We start from the raw sequence: 19,813 nt of genomic DNA, 5'->3' as shown, positions 1-19,813 counted from the left end.
AGAGATTTCAGCCTTTGTAACCCCTTCTGGATTGTATGAATACAATGTTTTGCCATTTGGAATGAAAAATGCTCCGGCAACATTTCGAAGAATGATTAATTCAGTGATTCATGGGTTAAAACATACAGATGCCTACATTGACGACTTAGTGACTGGGAATGATACTTGGGAAGATCACATCTCTGCGTTAGAAAGGTTGTTTGAAAGACTTTCCAAGGCTAACCTTACAGTTAACTTGGCTAAAAGTGAATTTGGCCATGCCACTGTGACGTATCTTGGTTATGTTGTAGGTCAAGGCAAGCAAGCTCCTGTTCAGGCAAAAGTTCAAGCAATATCTGAGTTCCCTATTCCCACAGGTACGAGGACTGTTAGAAGATTTTTGGGAATGGTTGGATATTATCGAAAATTTTGTAAAAATTTTGCTGATATTGCTCTTCCCCTAACTAATCTTCTGAAGAAGGGAGTAAAGTTTGTTTGGACAGATTCTTGTCAAGAAGCATTTAAGAAGCTGAAAGCCATTTTATGCTACCATCCTGTGCTCAAATCACCTGACTTTGAAAAGCCATTTTCATTAGCAGTAGATGCCAGTGATGAAGCTGCAGGAGCTGTGTTGTTGCAGAAGGGTGCCCTTGATGATATTGACCATCCTGTAGCTTACTTTTCAAAGAAATTTAATGAGCATCAAAAGAATTATTCCACCATAGAGAAAGAATTACTGTCGCTTGTTTTAGCCTTGCAACATTTCAGTGTATATGTTTGCACCGCTCAGAAACCATTGACTGTGTATACAGATCATAACCCATTGGTGTTTCTGAGCCGAGTCAAAAACAAGAACAGAAGGCTGTTAAACTGGAGTTTAATTTTGCAAGAGTTTGATCTCATGATAACTCACATTAAAGGCAAAGATAATGTGATTGCTGATTGTCTTTCCCGATGTTAAATGGGAAACATGTATCTGTACTAATCTGATAGTCTGTAGTTGTGTAGCATGATAATTATTAACATTACTAACTGTATGCGCGGTTGAATTTTTCTTGGGAAAAATTTTTTTTAGGTGGGAGGTGTTATGGACTCAGTGAAAGTCCCTTTAAGATAGAGAGTGTGTGTGTATGTGTGTGTGGGGCGTGCTTACGTCAATAGAAGATAAAGGAAGTAATGACGTTGTTGAAGAAGTAAGAAGAAGAAGAAGGAGAGAGAGAGAAGGGAGAGAGACACCAGCCTGCTTGTTTTCTCTATCGATGGATGAGAAACAATAACTGTGTTTGCCACTGAAATCCATGTATGGAAGTTGGAAGTAATCCGGTGGAGTTCACTTTGTTGCTGACCTGTAGAATGAAACAGGTATTTGTGTGTGGACGACCACGGTTCGGATGCTTTTCGGGGTGAGGAAGTCACTACCGAGTAAACACTGAAGTGTCGTTTGGGTTCCATCGTGGAACATTTGGATTTCGTATGTACTCTCTCTATGTTTTTCTACATCTACATCTTATCTTCAGACAACGGTGGTTATTGAAGAAGCCCTTGCTCATGTTTCACCTTATGGCTTGCGGAACTGAACTTTAAGAACCATTCCGGAACTGGGAGTTTTGGACTTTGTCACACACACACACGAAGAGTTTAGTTTTGGGGTTAACGTTCGAGGTTTAACATTCTTGAATTCTAACAAACTAACATTTTTTTTAACTTTTATTTTACGTATTATCATAAGTAGTGATTAATAAAATAGTTTTTAACACTGAATCATGCTCAGTGTGTTTCTTTTGTTGCTGGTTTGTGACAATTGTGAGTGGAAATCTCGTTTCCGCCACCTCTGTATATACATCCTTAATCTCTTCAATTATATTCAATATATGAAATGACACCTGATGGAAAACTACTTGAACGTATAAATACACTGCATCCACTGCTTCTTTCCAATTCTACTCACGCCAAACTTTGAAAAATTCTGATGCATTTACTGAGCAGTGCAATTACCAATGTTTGTCACACACACTCTCTCTCCCTCTCTCTCCCCCACCCCACCCCTCTCTCTGTCTGTCTGTCTTTCTCCATCGTGATCCATTCATAAAAACAAAACAGGAAGAAAACAGGAATTTCCAGGAAAAAGGACAAACCGCATTCCATGTTTCAATCTTGCCGGCCTCAATGCAAATTGATGGCCTCAATTCTCAGATAAGTATTACTATCGTAGCAAAATTTTGGAACAAGAATTAATAAAACAAACAAAGCATCTGTACAGATACATTGTATTCTAGTTCAATGCAGCTCAGATTACATTTGATTGAACAGATCCCAGCTGGTTTCTAATAAACCAGCGATAAGTAATTTTTGAAAAAAACCCATGAACGGTGTTCACGGAAAAAATGTAATTTTACAATGAATTTATTTGAGGGTGTCCAAAATAGCGGTGAAATATGCACAGTCCAGTAGGAAAAGGGAACACGCTGATCATGTAGCAAATCGCACTTTGGTACATTTTCAACACTGAAACGGAATCTGGGTAATTCTGCCGGTGCGCAAACAGGGATCAGTGTCGCAAATTATCCAGTCAACATGTCCACGAATTTTGAAGCATTCTTTTACTTTCAGCTGAATGAACGTGAGATTTCTCACGATCCGATTCGTACGCTATCGGAAAAAAATATATGTTCTGTCCTTGCAGCTCTCGATAAACTGCGACTGCGACTATCTCCTGACCGTCCGGACAAAGTTTACGTGAAAGGAGAATCGATCACTTTTACTTGTGAAAGCGATATTCCACGTTCATCCACTGGGTTTTCATTGTACGGCGGCAGGGAAAGATTGGAAGTAATGCCTCAGGCAAACGGATCATGGACAAAATCGGTCAAGTTTCTCCACACGGGCAATATAACAGAGAATTACATGTGTTTTTATGGCGCAGACAGGGCGGAAAGTGAAACATTGACGATAACTGTGGTGGGTAAGTTGTTTTTACTTGTATGGATTTGAGAGAATCCTGTTCCACGTGATGACCACGGGTGGGAGGGAAATAAACAAATTGAATACTGACCTACAACATTGATGCAAAATGCTGAAAACTCTTCACCAGTTCTATCTCCAACGTTGTTGTGATCGGGTGCAATATGAAAGAGCACACACCTGCTCCCCTGTTGTTTCTGATATATATATTCTGGTATTTAATGAGAATGTAACTGGTACGGTTCGTCAGTTTGCAAATGACACCACATATGCTGGTGTAGTAAAGAAATCTTTCTGAGACTACAACAGCACGTCGGCCAACTCGAAAAGTGGCAGATCGGAGGCAGGTGGATTTTAAAGCTGACAAGTGAAAACCGATTTAGTTTGGTAAATTAACCCAGTGTCGGCATACACAGTGAATGGTCGGGCCGTAGGACATCTTCTTAAACAGACAGACAATGGGATGCAAGTCCATAGTTCTCTGAAGCTGGCAACACAGGTAGACGGGGTGGAGAAGAGGTTGTCCGGCATGCTTGCCTTCAGCGGCCGAACAAGACTTGGGATGTCATGTTTCCGATGAGAAGGAGTTTAATGGGCCTTACTTGGTGTACAGTGCACATGTCTGGTTGCCATACTGCAGGAAAAAAGTGAACGAGCTCGAATTAGTTACAGGGTTGTAGATTCATATCTCATGGAAACAGTCCGTTCGCCCCAACTGGTACATACCAACCAAGTTCCAATTTAACAACGACCCATTTGCCCGACTTTGGCCCATATCCCTCTCAGACTTTTTCTTCTCTGTGTGCTTGTCCAAGTATCTTATACATGCTGTTAATGTAACTGTCTCAACCACTTCCTCTTGCAGCTCTTTCTAAATACTGACTTTTCTCTTGGTAAAATAAAAATGCCCCTCAGCTTCCTATTAAATCTCTCCCCTCTCACCTTAAACGTATGCCCTCTAGTTCTTGATTCCCTAACCTTGGAAAACATACTGTGGGCTTTCACCCGATATTTGCTCCTCAGTAATTTCATAGACCTCTTTGAGCTCAACCCTCATTCTCTTAGGATCCAAGGAGTAAAGCCCCAGTCTGATCAACCTCGCTCCTTCGATCAGTCCATCGAATCCCGGCAGCATCCTCCTAAACCTCTGCACTCTTTCCAGCGTAATGGCATCTTTCCAATAGCAGGGTGACCAAATCTGAACACATTATTCCAAATCAAATGCGGCCTCACCAACGTCTTGTTCAACTTATCACATTCAAGAATTATCTGCATGTGTACAAGAGAATCGTGGCCTGTAGCGGCAAAGACTAAATGGGGCAATGTGGAACTGTATACGGTTGCTATTCTTCGGCTGTCCCAGAGCTGAAGGGTTCCACCGATGTTAACAACAGCTATGACGGCGTGTTTATGATTCTATGTCCGATCCCGTGAAAATGCACACATCATTTCACCTTCAGCGAGAAGCAGCTAATCAGGTAGCTGCATGACACGTTTCCTTTCATGGAACAGTGAAACGTGACAATCTCTGCAAAATAATCATTGCCATGTATTAGTCATTTACTTTGGCCCACCTTCCAAAAAGGCATGTTTTTCATATTTTTTCAATGTATAGACGTGAGATTTCCGTCCTGCTGCTCAGTTCGTAATCAGTGTAAATCCCTTTCTGTCCTTGTAGATCGTCCTGAGAAACCGAAGCTATCAGCTGACCGTGACGACAAAACATATGTGACAGACGAAGCCGCCCGTTTCACCTGCACGACAAGGTATCTCTACTCCGATTGCAGTCTTGATCTGTATAGATTCGGACAACATGTACCAACAGAAAGTAAGAAATGCACGTCCTCGTCCTATGATGCCAAGTTCACCATCACGTTCAACAGCGCTGGATCAGAAGCTTACTATTGCGTTCATGCACGGACGGTGTCTGGCAGAGTGGTATCCTCAGCACCGAGTGAAACAGTGTGGATTACTGTTGTGGGTAAGTTTCAATTTCTGCCGCTTTGAGATATTTCTGTATAAATTAATGCCCGCGCTTTGTGCCAAGCTCCAGATGGAAAGATGTCGCTCAGAAGACCAGCGAAAACTTAAAACAACCGGATTTTTATTCAGTTCTTCACCAAGTCTTTCTGCGATTTCATTAAACATAACGAGGTATCACACAATGCATCCTACTATCAGGCGCATGTCCCTTCATGCTCTCCTGAGCAGCTGATTACTGTAGCTTCTTTTTTCGTTCAGGAAGTATAATGTAGGGGCGAGCGAAGAGAAATCTGGAGTTAGACGGAGAATTTGTGCCTTCGCGACGGATCAAAATCAGAGATTTCTGTAGAACGTGGGAGTGCTGGGATAGTCTTGGAGGTACAGGGGCGTTTCGAGTCAACGTCTTCTCCTCTGTTTGTCCCACATTTGTCGCTGAACGACACGTTAACCTTCTTACTTTACAATCTGTATATGTTATACACGAACCTTTCTTACCAAACGTGACTTTTACTGTAAGTAAAATCCCTAACTTTTCTATCCCGTTTTTCATCAATTATGGAACAGTACAGCGCGGTAACAGGCCCTTCAGACCATAATATTCTGCAGAACTCATTAACTTAGTAATCAAATGCCCAACTAACCTTATCCCTTCTGCCTACACCACGTCCATATGCTCCCATTTCCTGAACATTCACGTGCCCACCTAAGAGCCTCTTAAACGCTTGTATCGTAATTGTCTCCACCACCGTCGTGTTTCCCTCAACTAGGCGCATGCCCATTCATCCTCCGAGTCCCTCAATATTGCAGACACATTTTCATTCACATGGTAGAAAATAAGATTGAGCGGAGAGAAATGTGGAGTTGCACGGAGCGAATATTGCACCGGCTTAGTTGCTCTTTACACCTCCGTCCACCCTCCTTCTGTTCAGTTGAAGATGGAATGATTCTGCGGAGAACTAATGGCAGTTCCGCGAGGAAATTCCGAGACCTCACTTTGAGTTTCTTCTAATTGTCGACTACCATGTAACCATGCCTGAATGCAAGTTCCTACCCTAAGCGCAGTTTGCCATAACTTTCTGAAAGGTAATCCTGCAGTACAAATTCCAACAGGTGAAAATTAATTCTCACAATTGAATGTGCAACTCAATTGACGTGAGTGAAGAGGAGCACTGTGAGATAAAATGGTCAACCTTAACAGGGCTTGTCATTAACAGAGCACTTTCTCTTTAGTTCAAATTCAAGTTCAAGTTAGTTTATTGTCATTCATAGATGCGATAAAAACACATGGCGGAACGAAATGTCTTTTCTCCCAGACTCACACAACAGAGGACACACATAGAACAGAAGAGATACAATTAACACAGAGAAAAATAAAAAAAAATTGCAAGTGCAAGTATTGCAAAAATGGTAAATGCAAAATACAAATTTAGTGCAGAGTTGGTGCAAAACCGAGTTGGACAAGAGAAATCCAAGCTCAGTGTGTTGTACTCATTGTATAAACACGTTCAGCAGCAGCCAAAGTTCTTATACGCCGTTGTGCAAACCAGAGCTTTTATATTTGATCTCCCGACGTGCAACACTTCACATTTGACTGGATTAAATTAAATCTGCTATTTCACCGCCCAGATCTGCAACTGATCTATATCCCGTTGTATCCTTTGCCAGTTTTCTAAGCTATCTACAACACCACCAATTTTTATACCGTCTGCAAACCTAGTCATCCACGCATTTACGTTTCAATTCAGCTCTCTCTCTCTCTCTCACACACACACACACACACAAACACACACACACACAAACACACACGCACGCACGCACACACACGAAAACACACATATATATTTATCTCACGCACAACAGAGGTCCCAATACGGATCCCTGCGGAACAACAGTTAAGGACCCGAGCCAGAATAAGTCCCATCGACCACGAAATTCTGTATACTGTGGTCAAGCCAGTTCTGAATCCAAACGCTGGATTCGCCGTGGATCCCATGCATCTTAATCTTTTGTGTGAATATCCCATGAGAACCTTGTCAAATGCCGGAATAAAATCCATTTAGACAGCATTTACAGCGCTACATTCATCAATCAACCTCGTCACCCCCTCGAAAATCCTAATCAAGTTGGTAAGACACGACTTGCCGACAGAATGTCATGCTGAATATCCCTAATTAGGCCATAGTTTTTCAATTCCTCATTAGTCCTATCCCTGAGGTTTCGCTCCAGTAACTTCCCTGCCATTGATATGAGACTCATCGATCTGTAGGTTCCTGTATTATCCGTTTTTGCCTTCTTAGATGATGGAACAGCATTAGCTACTCGCCAGTCCTCCGGGACCTCGCCTGTGGCTAGACAGGACAGGAAGATAGTGGTGAAAGCCCCAGCAATCCAATCTCTTGTCTCTCTCAATAACCTGGTGTAGAAAATATCAGGCCTTGGGGACTTGTCCGCCTTAATGTCCTTTAAGACACCCGACACCACCTCCTTGTTTATCTCGCAAAGCCCGAGGAAATGAGCACGCTCCACATTGACGTCACGGTACTTCACGTCCTTCTGCTTGGAAAATACTGATACAAAACACTCATTCAGGACCTCAGCCACATCCTTTGGCTTTTCCTTGGGTGGTACCACACCACGCCCCCCCCCCCACCGCCCCCAGTTGTCCTCTTGTTCTTGATGTATGTATAGTATGCCTTGGGATTGTCTTCAATGCAGCTTGGCAAGAAGTTTTCACGCCACGCCCTGGCTTTCCCAATTCCCTTATTTCCTTTATTTTCTGTCTCCTTTATAATATTCAAGGGCTCTGTTTGATCTTAGCTTCCTTCACCTTCCACACGTTGCATTTCTCTTCTTGACTAAATTCACCAGCTCTTTCGACATCCAAGTTTTCCTAACCTCGTCATGATTGTCCTCTCTTCTCACTGCAACAGATCTGTCCTGTACTCTGTTCATCAAGTCCATCTTAGTTTTCATTGTGCGTGACACGAACTTGCATTGCTTAGCCCTTAACCAGGCGCAAGCCCGTTCCCTCTTACTGAGTAGCTTAATATTTCAGGCACCTGTTCATTCACAAGTTGACGAGAGTGAAGAGAGTTGTACAGTTGCACGGAGCGAATATTGCACCCTATTGGTTGCTCTTTACTCCTCCGTCCACTCTCCTTCGGTTCAGTTGAAGGTGGAATAATTCTGCGGAGAAATGATGCCAGGCGGGAATTCCGGGAGCTCATTTTGAGGTTTTTCCTTAATTCTCTATTTATATGTAGCCACGCTTGAATGCAAAGTTCCAAACTAACAGCAGTTTGCCATGATTTTTTAAAAAAGTGAATTTGCAGTACAAACTCCAACAGCTGAAAATTAATTCTCACAACTTAACGTGCATCTTGTTTCACTTGTGTAAAGAGCACAGTGAGATAACATGATCAACCTGAACATGCCCAGTTTTTGTCACAGTTTGGTTCCAGATCTGTCCAGACGTGCTTCTTATATTTTGTTTGTATTGCATTCAGAGCTTTTAAATGTTTCAAGGCATCGAGTAAATGTAAAAGATGAGTGTTCTTGAATAGTTTTTCATTAATATTTGGTAGCAGTCTTAAAGCTTGAAAAGCATTCAGAGGCAGCTAAACAACGGGATTTTCACCTCAATGATGGAAGCATTTTCCAACGCAGATTACACGAGAGACATTTGTTTCTTAATCATAAACGTCGTGGGTATGCGGATGAGTGTCAAAGAAAATGAGATTTCAGTTTACCTACAGCACAGTGACGTCGTGAGCACATCAGTACATATCCATAACTGCGCCGTCTTTTAGTCGGAGCATTCAATGCCGTATATAGCCATAAGGAAACGATCAGGAGCTTTAAAAAAAATTCACGTTTGCGCTACTGAAGGCTGGATCTAGTGTCAGGGTTGGTTTGAGGAAGTTTCTAAAAGGGAAAGTGGTGACACGCGGAGAAAGTAATGCCACAGATGTTATATTTAGCTTCTCAGAACAGGTGAGGTTCGCATGAACTGGAAAATTAAAGAGAAGAGTAATTCGTCATAAATATGTATTTGGTGCATTCGGAATTCGAGTTTAGCTTTCTTCAATGAAACAGAAACTGTTTAAATCTTCCAATTTTTACAAAACATCCATGTCACAAATTAGCCAAATATGAATGATGGGTTCGTCATCGTCTGTTCAGATTTCCTTTCCGTTCTTCCAGATCCTCCTGGGAAGCCACGACTGTCACCTGACCGTGAGGATAAAATATATCTTAGAGACGAAGAGGTTATTCTTACTTGCGAAACCTTCCATTCATCTTCAGTCAGGAGTGTTAGCCTCTGTACTGTGCGGCACCTTGTGCAAAGAAAACGCAGTGAAGACATTTCGTCGCCATACTCTGTCGTGTTTACCATCTCGGACACGAGTCATGGGTCAGAGAATTACTTCTGCACTTATACACTGAACAGGTCAGGAAGAGAGGTTGTTTCACAGCCGAGTGAAAGGGTGAAGATAACGATCGTGGGTAAGTTTCACTTTCTACTGAACCAAGATATTTCTGCATTATTGATGTCCATTCTTTACTTGAAAATATATCGGTAAAAAGATTTATTTTCAAAGGTCTGACTATAATATCAAGATATCTGCTTCACATCTTTTCGTTCAACTGTCCACACCGCGGCTCCTCCTGCTCTCCCAGATAGCGTGTTGCTTCAGACACGTTTTGCACGCAAGAGCTGTAAAATAAAGGTGAATCAAGATAAAGGGGAAATGAGGCAGAATAGAATTAGACTGCGTTACTTGCTCTTCGCAACTCGTTTCATCTTCTGTCGGTTTAGCTCCGGTTGAGCGGAGCTCTCAGTCCGGGCTTTTTCATGTTTTGGACTCCCAGGCAGGTTGTGTTTAATGCAAATTCCTGAACTAACAAAATTTTATGCCGTTTACCAAGCCGCCGTTAAAATGTGTGTTAAATCGAAATACAACAGAGGTAGGGAATTCAAACAGACAACATTTTGTCTGTGCCATTGAAGGTGACCAAATGTGAAATGAGAGAATAGACTTAGTCATTTTGCTGCAGTATAATTTCTTCAGCTTTTTTTTGAGCGTTTGCATTATTTTCGGTTTACTTAAAAATTCAACATTCTCACTGTGAGGCAGAATACAAGGTTCTCAGCAAGATTCCTGGCAGGGTGGAGGAACAGCGTAATGTTGGGAGTCCACGTCCATGGATCCCTCAAGGTTGCTGGGCAGGTTGATAGGTTTATGAAGAAGGCGTATGGAGCATTGGCCTTCATCAGTCGGGGTACTGAGGTCAAGAGCCGCCAGGTAACGTTGCAGCTCTATAAAACTCAGGTTAGACCACACTTGGAATATTATGTTCAATTCTGGTCGCCTCATAACAGGAAGGATGTGGAAGCTTTCGAGAGGGTGCAGAGGAGATTTACCAGGATGTGGCCTGGAATGGAAAGCGTGTCTTCTGAGGACAGGTCGAGTGAGCTGGAGCGAAGGAGGATGAGAGGAGATGATAGAGGTGTACAAGATGATAAGAGGCATAGATAGAGTGGACAGTCATAGACATTTCCAGGGTGACAATGGCTAACACGAGGGTGCATAATTTTAAAGTGATTGGAGGAAGGTGTAAGGGGGATGTCAGGGTAAGTGTTTTATACACAGAGTGGTGGGTGCACGGCACGCACTGCCGGCAGAGCTTGTGGGGGCATATATATCAAGGACATTTAAAACCTCTTAGATACCCACTGAATGATTGATAAATGGAGGGTAATGTGGGGGGCAAGGGTTATATAGATCTTAGAGCAGGATAAAATATCGGCACGACATCGTGGGCCGAAGGACCTGTACTGTGCGGTCATGTCCCATGTTCTGTGATATCATTCGTCGTAAAGACTGGGATATATTTGAACGGCGAGACAGTGACACTTACTTGCACAGTGACGGGACCCAATCCCGGCTAGATCCAATTTCCAAGCATAATAAATGGCTTCGCCAGAATCAAATCACCACAAAGGACAACACAGGAACATTCCCGGTCACGGGAACAAAGTAGGGAGGGTATAGCAATGAGCTAACGGAGCCCTGGTGAAACACAAGCAAATAACATCCAAGCCAAGTGAGCACGTAAGGCTCATAATGGTAGGTGAGTGACGAGGAAAATGGATTATTTCCGTCAATGTTCATGGTATTTCATACTTGATCAAACAATTCTAGTGTCAATCCCAAGCTTTTTTGTTCGGACTTCGTTGAAAGCTGTCATTTGCTCTGCCTTTTGAAAGGATCTTGGTGACATTTAGCTCAAAACACTCCCACCGTTGTTGCAATGATAAGACGAGCGGAAAATCCAACGAGTCTTCCAGAAGGTTCGGATTCCTTTTTGACGGCAATGCATTTGGGCTGGGCTCACAATGCAAAGTCCAGAAGGCATTTCGTCTGATATTAAATAGGGCCGAAGATGGTTTCGCTATTGACGAATCCATGACGCTCAATTCACTTCAGACGGCGATCTCATCACCATCTCAGCAGTCAAGTTGCCCATCAGAGTATGTTTGGTTTCGGTTCTGGCATTGGTTTACTATTGTCACTTGTACCGAGGTACAGTGAAAAACCTATCTTGCACACCGTTGTTACAGACAATTGTATTAAACAGTGCTTGGGGTGGTTCAGGGTAAAAACAATAACAGAATATAGAGTCAAGTGTCACAGCCACGGTGTATGTGCAGTGCAGATAGGCAATAAGTTGCAAGGTCATAAGAAGGTAGATTGTGAGATCAAGACTATCTCATTGTATGAGGGAACGGTTCAATAGTATTTAGCTGTCGAATTGAAGCTCTCCTTGAGCCTGGTGGTACGTGCTTTGAGGAGTTTGTATCCTCTGCCCGGTGGCAGGGGGAGAAGAGAGAATGTCTGTGGTGGGTGGGGTCTTTGATTATACTGGCTGCTTCCCCAAGGCAGTGAGACGTCTCGACAGAGTCTATGGAGGGTAAGCTGGCTTTCGTGATGTGCTAGGCTGTGTCGACAACTCTCTGTTGTTTCTTGCGGACCCGTGCCGAGCAGTTGCCGTACCAAGCCGTGATGCTTCCAGACAGGATGTGTTCTATGGTGCATTGGTAAAAGTTGGTGAGTGACAAAGGGCACTTGCCAAATTTCTTCAGCCTTCTGAGGAAGGAAAGTCGCTGATGATCTTCTTGGCCGTGGCGTCTTCGTGGTTGGATTAGGACATGGAATTGGTGATTTTCACTCCCAGGAACTAGAAGCTTTCAACCCTCGCGACCTCAGCACCATTGAATTAGACAGATATATGTGCACATTCCCCCTTCCTGAATTCAATGACCAACGCTATTGCTTTGCCGACATTGATAGAAAGGTTGCTTTCGTAACACAATGTCACAAAGCTCTCTATCTCCTTCCTATACTCCGACTCATCGATAGTTGAGACCCTGCGGTGGTATCATATGCAACCTTGCAGATGAAGTTAGAGTAGAATCTATGCGAATTAACATCCAAGCGATGTAACATTGTGACGCTTACGATAGCCGCTGGGTATAGTGAAACGTGATTCCTTCCATGTATGTCCAGAGACCTCGAAATTCTGGCTTTCATCACGGGCAGTTTACTTCTGACGGAAAGATGTCACTTGCCCTGGTGTTGAAAGGACCACAGTAACATTAAGTCCTGGCAGTTATTGCCAACAAAGCGGTCAACAGAGATATGCAGTCACCCGTGCCGTTATTTAAGTTGTTCCAAGCCTGGGAAGAAATTATCTTCAGTTGGTAACACAAGACATGGAAGTTAACACATTCCGTCCCCAATGGTTATCCCTCACTTCACACACCGCACTCATCACCAGCACTCCAGCCAAAGCGACACTGTTACCTTTCCCACCATTATCGAAGTTACCCTTCGGTATCTTGGGTACACTCGGATGATATTTAAAATTCACGTTCACAGAGAAGGAGCATGTGGTGTCAGTACCTAATCTGCCCGACGCTGAAGAGGAACGTATGCCTCAACTTCCCCCTTCTTTCAGAGTATGGTTGACATTTGATTCAGGTCAATCGATCCCCCGAGCCCGGACTTGGAGTGACAGAGTCAAAGAACCAACGAGCCATACAGCACGGAAGCAGGCTCTTCGGCTCAACTAGCTCGCACCCCCCAATGACAACCAGAGGTTACGCAACATCTCTGTGTAACTCAGGCCCCCAGTTCCAGGAAACATTCTGGTAAATCGTTTCTGAACACTTTTCACCTTAATAACATATTTTCCAGAGCAGGGAGACCGAAACTGCATGTAGTTCTCCAAGTGCGGTCTCACCAACGTCTCCTATAACTGCAACATGACTTGCCATCTCCTGTAGTCTGACTGATGAAGGCTAGCGTGCTAAACGCGCTCTTCACCACCCTATCTATCCGTGGCTGCACTTTCAGCGAACTGTGCTCTTGCACTTCTCAGTCCCTCTGCTCCAGAACACTGCCCGGGGCCCTACCATTCACTATATTATTCCTACCCTGGCTTGATCTCCAAACTCTATTTCTTCGTTCTCTCCAAAGGAAATTTCACGTTTAGTATTTGGGGAAACTCCATGTTAATTCGAAGTACGGTTTCCCGGTTCCCAAACGGCTCTCGGACAATTTTTATGTGCCTTCGTTTTTATTGGTGGGGGATGGGTGGGTTGATACGCAAACTCAACGTTGAATTTGCATTAAAACTAGATCGTACGAGACGTTGAAACCGTCTCATTTTCCTTCCATCCCTCAAGAAATTTCACTTTCAGTATTTGGGGAAAACCCACTTTATTTTCGACGCGTGTCTCCACGTTTTTCCAAATGGAAGATTCAATTTTATGTTCCTGTTTCAGTTCTGGAGGGGTACCAACAGTCGAGGAAACTATTTGCATTGAAAGAGATGAGTGACTGAGCACTCGGTGCACGGCATAAATATCAGTGTTTCGTTTCTCCACACCCCAATGTGCATCCAATCCATTTTATCATAGCTGTGGACGTAACTCCAACCATATCATTTGACCAGCTGGCTGGGGTGTATTTGAAAGGAGTGACAGTAACACTTAGCTGTAACGTGAAGGGTCTCAGTACCGTCAATATCTACTTTTACAAAGATAATATGCATGTTCTCCAGAACCAAATCACCAAAGGGAATCCTGCAACATTCATTGTCACTGGGAATCACCACTGCAAATACACAGAGCGGTTTCAATTCAGGCAGATAACATCCAGGCCCAGTGACCGTGTGACAGCCAGAGTAGCACGTGAGAGGTTCTTTCTTCTTTCGCCCTGAAAGAAATGGCATGTTTAGTATCTGGGAGAAGTCCATGTTCTTTCGATGCGCGTTTCCCCGATTCCCCAAATAGCACGTGAAAAATTGTTTGGTGCCTTCCTTTCCTTTTTTGAGCTGGGTCGTGTACGGAAAGTCGACGTTAGATTTGCATCTAAAAAGAGTAATCATTGAAACCCCACCACACAACAGAAACATTAATGTTCACTTCCTTCCATTTCTATTTTATTGCAGATGCGGAAATCACTCCAAAGATATCATTTGATAAAGCGACTGGGGTGTATTTGAAAGGCGAGAGAGTGACGCTTATCTGTACAGTGACTGGCGTGAATAGCTATCGTATCAAATTTTACAAAGATAATCGGTGGCTTTACCAGAATCAAATCACCACAACGGGCAACACTGGAACCTTCACCGTCACAGAGATCAGCCAGGAAGGAGAGTATCAATGTGACTACAGAGCCTGGGTTAAATCTAGGGATGTAACATCCAAGCGAAGTGACAGTGTGACGCTTACAATAGCCGGTGAGTAATGTGGAAAGGTAATTACTTCAATGTATGTCCAGGGCCTTCGAAATTCTCGCGTTGATCCCGGGCTGTTTATTTCTTACGGAAAGATTGAACGCCCTGCTGTTGAAAGGACCACAGTAACATTTAGTCCTGGCAGCTGTTGCCAACGAATCGCTCAACAAAGATATGCAGTCACCCGGGCCATTATTTAATTTAGAACGAGTCTGGGAAGAAATTATCCTCAATTGGCAACACAAGATTTGGAAGTCATCAGTTCCGTCCCCGATGGTAAGACGTCACTTCACACACCTCACCCATCTAGAGCCCTCCAACCAAACCCCCAATGTTGCCTTTCCCACCGTTATCAAAGTAACCCTTCGGTATCTTGGGTATACTCAGATGATATCTAATATTCACGTTCACAGAGGAGGAACATGTAGCGTCAGTACCTAATCTGCCCGACGCTGAATAGGAATGTTTGCCCCAACTTCCCCCTTCTCTCAGGGTATGGTTGACATTTTCTTCAGGCCTATCAATCCCCGAACCTGCGCCGGCTGACGAGGACTTGGAGTCACAGAGTCAAAGAACCATAGGGTAATACAGCACGGAAACAGGCTCTTCGGCCGAACGATCTCGCTCCGGCAATTACACCTAGAGGTTACGCAACATCTCCTTGTAACTCAAGGCCCCAGCTGCAGGAAACATCCTGGTAAATCTATCCTGCACTCGTTCAGGTGTAATAACATATCTTGTGCAGCGGGGCGACGAAACTGTACACAATGCGACAAGTGCGGCCGCACCAACGTCTCTTATAACTGCAACATGACTTCCCAACTCTTGTACTCTGAGTGATGAAGGCCAGTGTACTAAACGCGCTCTTCACAACCCTATCTATCTGTGGCGGCACTTTCAGCGAATCGTGCTCTTGCACTCCTCTGTCCCTCTGTTCCACAACACTCTCCAACGTTTAAATGCCATTCCTCTCTTTCCTCAAGTGTGCAACTCTGAATTGTAGAAAATACTGTTGCTGAAATGTATGGAGACCCATGATAGAGTTTCATGGTTTAGTTCATCGCAATTGCATGTAAACCCTGTGGTGTTGTTGAGGAAACGTTTTGACATTTCTCCCCATCTGTCCTGGGAAATGTCCAGAATTGTTCTCTCTGACATTGCTCTATCATTTTGAATTGCATCATTTGTTCGAATTGACTACAATCACTGTTGAATATTAAATTACAATCCTCACAATGCGTGTGTTCAATCCCATCAGCGACCATCCCCCAGAGGTTAACTGCCCTTATGACCTTTGGTATTCTTCTCCACGCGTCCCACCACATGTCTGAGTTGATTGTGTTACTGAAATGTTGCCTTGTTTCCACACCCAATGCTGGGGTTTAAGAAGTATCAATGTGTTTCAGACTGCTCCAACCGTCTCCCTTTGATTTACAGATCTGCCCAGACCAAGTATAACAGTGGATTCCAATGAGGTTCGTCAAGGGGAACATGTTACCTTCAACTGTACAAGTCCACGGCAGAGGGCAAACTCGACATTCTACCTCTACAGGCACTGGGGATCAAACTACTCGGTTGTCCAGTTCGCGACCGCACAGACCAACTCAGTCACATTCACCATCAGAGCTCCATATGGCTACAATAGCGGAAACTACACCTGTGGTTACGAAGCTACTGAGGGCGGAAGGGAGCTAAAGTCGGCGCAGAGTGATTCTGTACATTTGTCTATAACAGGTGAGTAAAATTCCCAGTCATGCAGCTGTGCCATGGCGGAGTTTGCACAAAATTTCATCAGTTACCCATTGTGTACAACTTATTTCGTTCCACTGAGATCAATCTAATTCAAGAACACTGCCGTCTCTGTGAGGCCAGTGAAGCAATATGGGTGGACTCGTGAAATAATTCATTTCAAGAGGACGAGAATATGAAAACAAGGATGTAATGCTGAGGCTTTATACTGTGTTGGTCAGACCACATTGGTCAGACCACATTTGGAGTATTGTGAGCAGTATTGGGCCCCATAGCGAAGGATGGATGTGCTGGCACTGGAGAGGGTCCTTTGGAAGTTTACAAGAATGATCCCGGGAATGAAAAGGATATTGTGTTAGCAGTGTTTGATGGCTCCATGACTCTGTAACTGACGGTATGAACTTCTGTTCCAAGACTTTTGTCAATTCCATTTGAACTATATTGTTTATCTTTCTGTGCTTGACGAAGTCCCAGACACTGTTTCTCCAACCATAGAGGCTTCCACATCTGATGAGATTTTATTTATCCGTGTTCTGTTGTCCTGTTCTGTGAGCCCACTTCGCAGTTTCTTTTAGTTATATTTCAGTTTCAAACTAAAGAGGCTGACAAACAATAACACTTTCACATCCGCAATAACGGTCACCGGATCATTGAATGCCTGCAATATGAATATTGGAAGGACTGAAATTTAGCAGAGCAAACCAGTGGGAATATAACATGAGAGACTGGAGGTTATGGTGCAAATAGGAACGACACTGGTTTGTCTGCAGGTGTAGTATTAAATGCAATTCTGGTCTCAAAACTATTGGAGAAGTCAGAAAGGAGATTGACAGGATGTTATCCCAGATGGAGTGTTTCAGTAATGCGGAAAACCGAGATGGACGGTTTTCCTCGAGTAGAGGAAGGGGGCAGATAGTTCAAGTGTACAGAATTATAAAGGACAGAGATGGGGCAGAACATTAGAAACATTTCACCTGAGGAGAGAGGTCGAAAGCCAGAGCGCAGAGAATTAAGGTGAGAGGGAGGTAATGAATCTCACAACGGTTAACAAATAGCTGCATGAACACTTGAATCGCTGAGACATGGAAAGCTACCGGGGAATTTTGCTGAAGCGAAACGAATGCTCTGGATGGGTAACTGATGGCTGGCATGGGGAGCCGAGCGGCTTCTTTCTGTGCTGTAAGCCTGTGACTCTACGACCCTATCAGACCACTTCTCTCAAAATTTTCCAATGCATTCTTTTCCGCTTTTCGATGCTATCAGCATCCGCCGTAACTGCGAGATTTTGAGATGAATAGCTGTATCCACTATTCTTCCGAAGACGAACCCAAATCACCAATGACTTCAATTGAATCGGTTGGCGTGGGCGGAGATGGGAAGAAATCGCTCAGGTGCATGACCATTAGGGGAAAAGCCTGCTGCGGAGTCTGAAATAAAAACTAAAAACGGTGCCAACACAGAGGAAGTCAGGCAGCATCTGTGGAAACAAAGAGACGCTGACCGATTCAGCCAAGTGACCCTTCAACCTTCGGCAATGTCTGCTCTGAGAGTGTCAGTTGAGCTGACGCAGCGAGTCAGCAAATATTCACAGGCTGATTCTTCAGTTGTTGTTGCCCACGTTTCCCCCTCCCTGCCACCCCGCCCGACGTGCTGACACTGAGGGGAATGGTCTGAGATCTATAGAATTTAGAAGAGCGAGAGGTGCTCGCTTTAAAATGCAGGACATACTCACGGGTCTTGACAGCTTGTATACAGGGAGAAAGTATCCCGTTACTCCAGTGTCTCAAGATAGATGTCGAATAGGTAGGACTGCGCTGAGCAGCAAGATCCTTGGCTGGATGGTTTCTCGTTCAGACATTGTCCTAATTTAGCCTGAACCCTTCCAGGTGGCAAACTAAGGTAAAGCTCACAAAAGAGTATGACAGGTAACTGCCTTAAAAATATATTAAACGCCAACAACGATTCACCTTTATACAATATTTGACCTTTAACTTTTCTTTCTGACATCACTCTAATACTTAACTGTAAACCTGCTCGCATTCTTTCTCTCTGCCTCTGTCGCTCTGTCTCTCTTTCTCTCTGTCTCTGTATCTACCTCGCTCTCTATGACTCTCTCTCAATGTATCGCTTTCTCTGTCCGATTTACTTTCAAATGCAACAAATAACCCGCAATCTTTGAATTAACATTTCGTTTTCTTTCTGTTTGTGTCACCGAACCCTGTGTGAGCCACAGAAGGATACTGAAAGCCCAGTGCCCAGTTTTAGTACAATGACGACATTTTGATTGGGATTTTCTGCAGCAATCTATAATTTGGTAACTTGTTAGTGAGCATTTCTCGGATACTCTCTCTGGCGAAAGCCCAAAGCAGACAGAACTGGAAGCATTTCTACGATGACTTCTTACTTTGTTGTGTTACGGACTCAGTGAAAGTCCCTTTAAGATAGAGAGTCTGTGTGTATGTGTGTGTGGGGCGTGCTTACGTCAATAGAAGATAAAGGACGTAATGACGTTGTTGAAGAAGTTAGAAGAAGAGAGAGAGAGAGAAGGGAGAGAGACACCAGCCTGCTTGTTTTCTCTATCGATGGATGAGAAACTATAACTGTGTTTGCCACTGAAATCCATGTATGGAAGTTGGAAGTAATCCGGTGGAGTTCACTTTGTTGCTGACCTGTAGAAGGAAACAGGTATTTGTGTGTGGACGACCACGGTTCGGATGCTTTTCGGGGTGAGGAAGTCACTACCGAGTAAACACTGGAGTGTCGTTTGGGTTCCATCGTGGAACATTTGGATTTCGTATGTACTCTCTCTATGTTTTTCTACATCTACATCTTATCTTCAGACAACGGTGGTTGTTGAAGAAGCCCTTGCTCATGTTTCACCTTATGGCTTGCGGAACTGAACTTTAAGAACCATTCCGGAACTGGGAGTTTTGGACTTTGTCACACACACACACGACGAGTTTAGTTTTGGGGTTAACGTTCAAGGTTTAACATTTTTGAATTCTAACATACTAACATTTTTACTTTTATTTTACGTATTATCATAAGTAGTGATTAATAAAATAGTTTTTAACACTGAATCATGCTCAGTGTGTTTCTTTTGTTGCTGGTTTGTGACAGTTGACATTGAGACACAAGAGGGTCCGGAACAAACGTTTGTGCTCACATAAGGAATATTTCAGGATTTTCTTTCTATCTTACAATCTGTAGTTGAAGCCCTGCACCTTGAAATGGGTGATTGCGATCAATGTTGTTATTTTTGGCTCAGCTTTTGAGCTCCATTGGATAGAAAGTCTAACTGTCAGCATTAACAGCACAGGCTAACCTGGATATA

The 19,813-nt window shown here is 43.6% G+C and overlaps 1 protein-coding gene across 8 annotated transcripts in view; it reads left to right on the top strand.

The window, feature by feature from the left end:
* Window positions 1-19,813, top strand: part of LOC127566438 (uncharacterized) — an 85,349-nt gene that overhangs the window by 52,944 nt on the left and 12,592 nt on the right. For 6 of the 8 annotated variants that reach the window (XR_007955717.1, XR_007955716.1, XR_007955714.1 and 3 more), the window contains exons 3-6: window positions 2,663-2,941; window positions 4,619-4,921; window positions 14,443-14,733; window positions 16,168-16,464. Coding sequence is in view for 2 of the 8 variants with exons in the window: in XM_052008850.1 (XP_051864810.1) it covers window positions 2,663-2,941; window positions 4,619-4,921; window positions 14,443-14,733; window positions 16,168-16,464 (1,170 nt within the window). In the remaining 6 variants the exon portion in view is untranslated. The remainder of the gene's footprint in view (window positions 1-2,662; window positions 2,942-4,618; window positions 4,922-14,442; window positions 14,734-16,167; window positions 16,465-19,813) is intronic. The other 2 variants (XR_007955719.1, XR_007955718.1) reach the window with 1 other exon arrangement.

This window comes from Pristis pectinata, chromosome 41 (genome assembly GCF_009764475.1).
Source record: "Pristis pectinata isolate sPriPec2 chromosome 41, sPriPec2.1.pri, whole genome shotgun sequence".
In the NCBI taxonomy this organism is placed as follows: Eukaryota; Metazoa; Chordata; class Chondrichthyes; order Rhinopristiformes; family Pristidae; genus Pristis; species Pristis pectinata.
The sequence above is the reverse complement of the archived record's forward strand: the minus strand, read 5'-3'. Positions and strand labels throughout refer to the sequence as shown.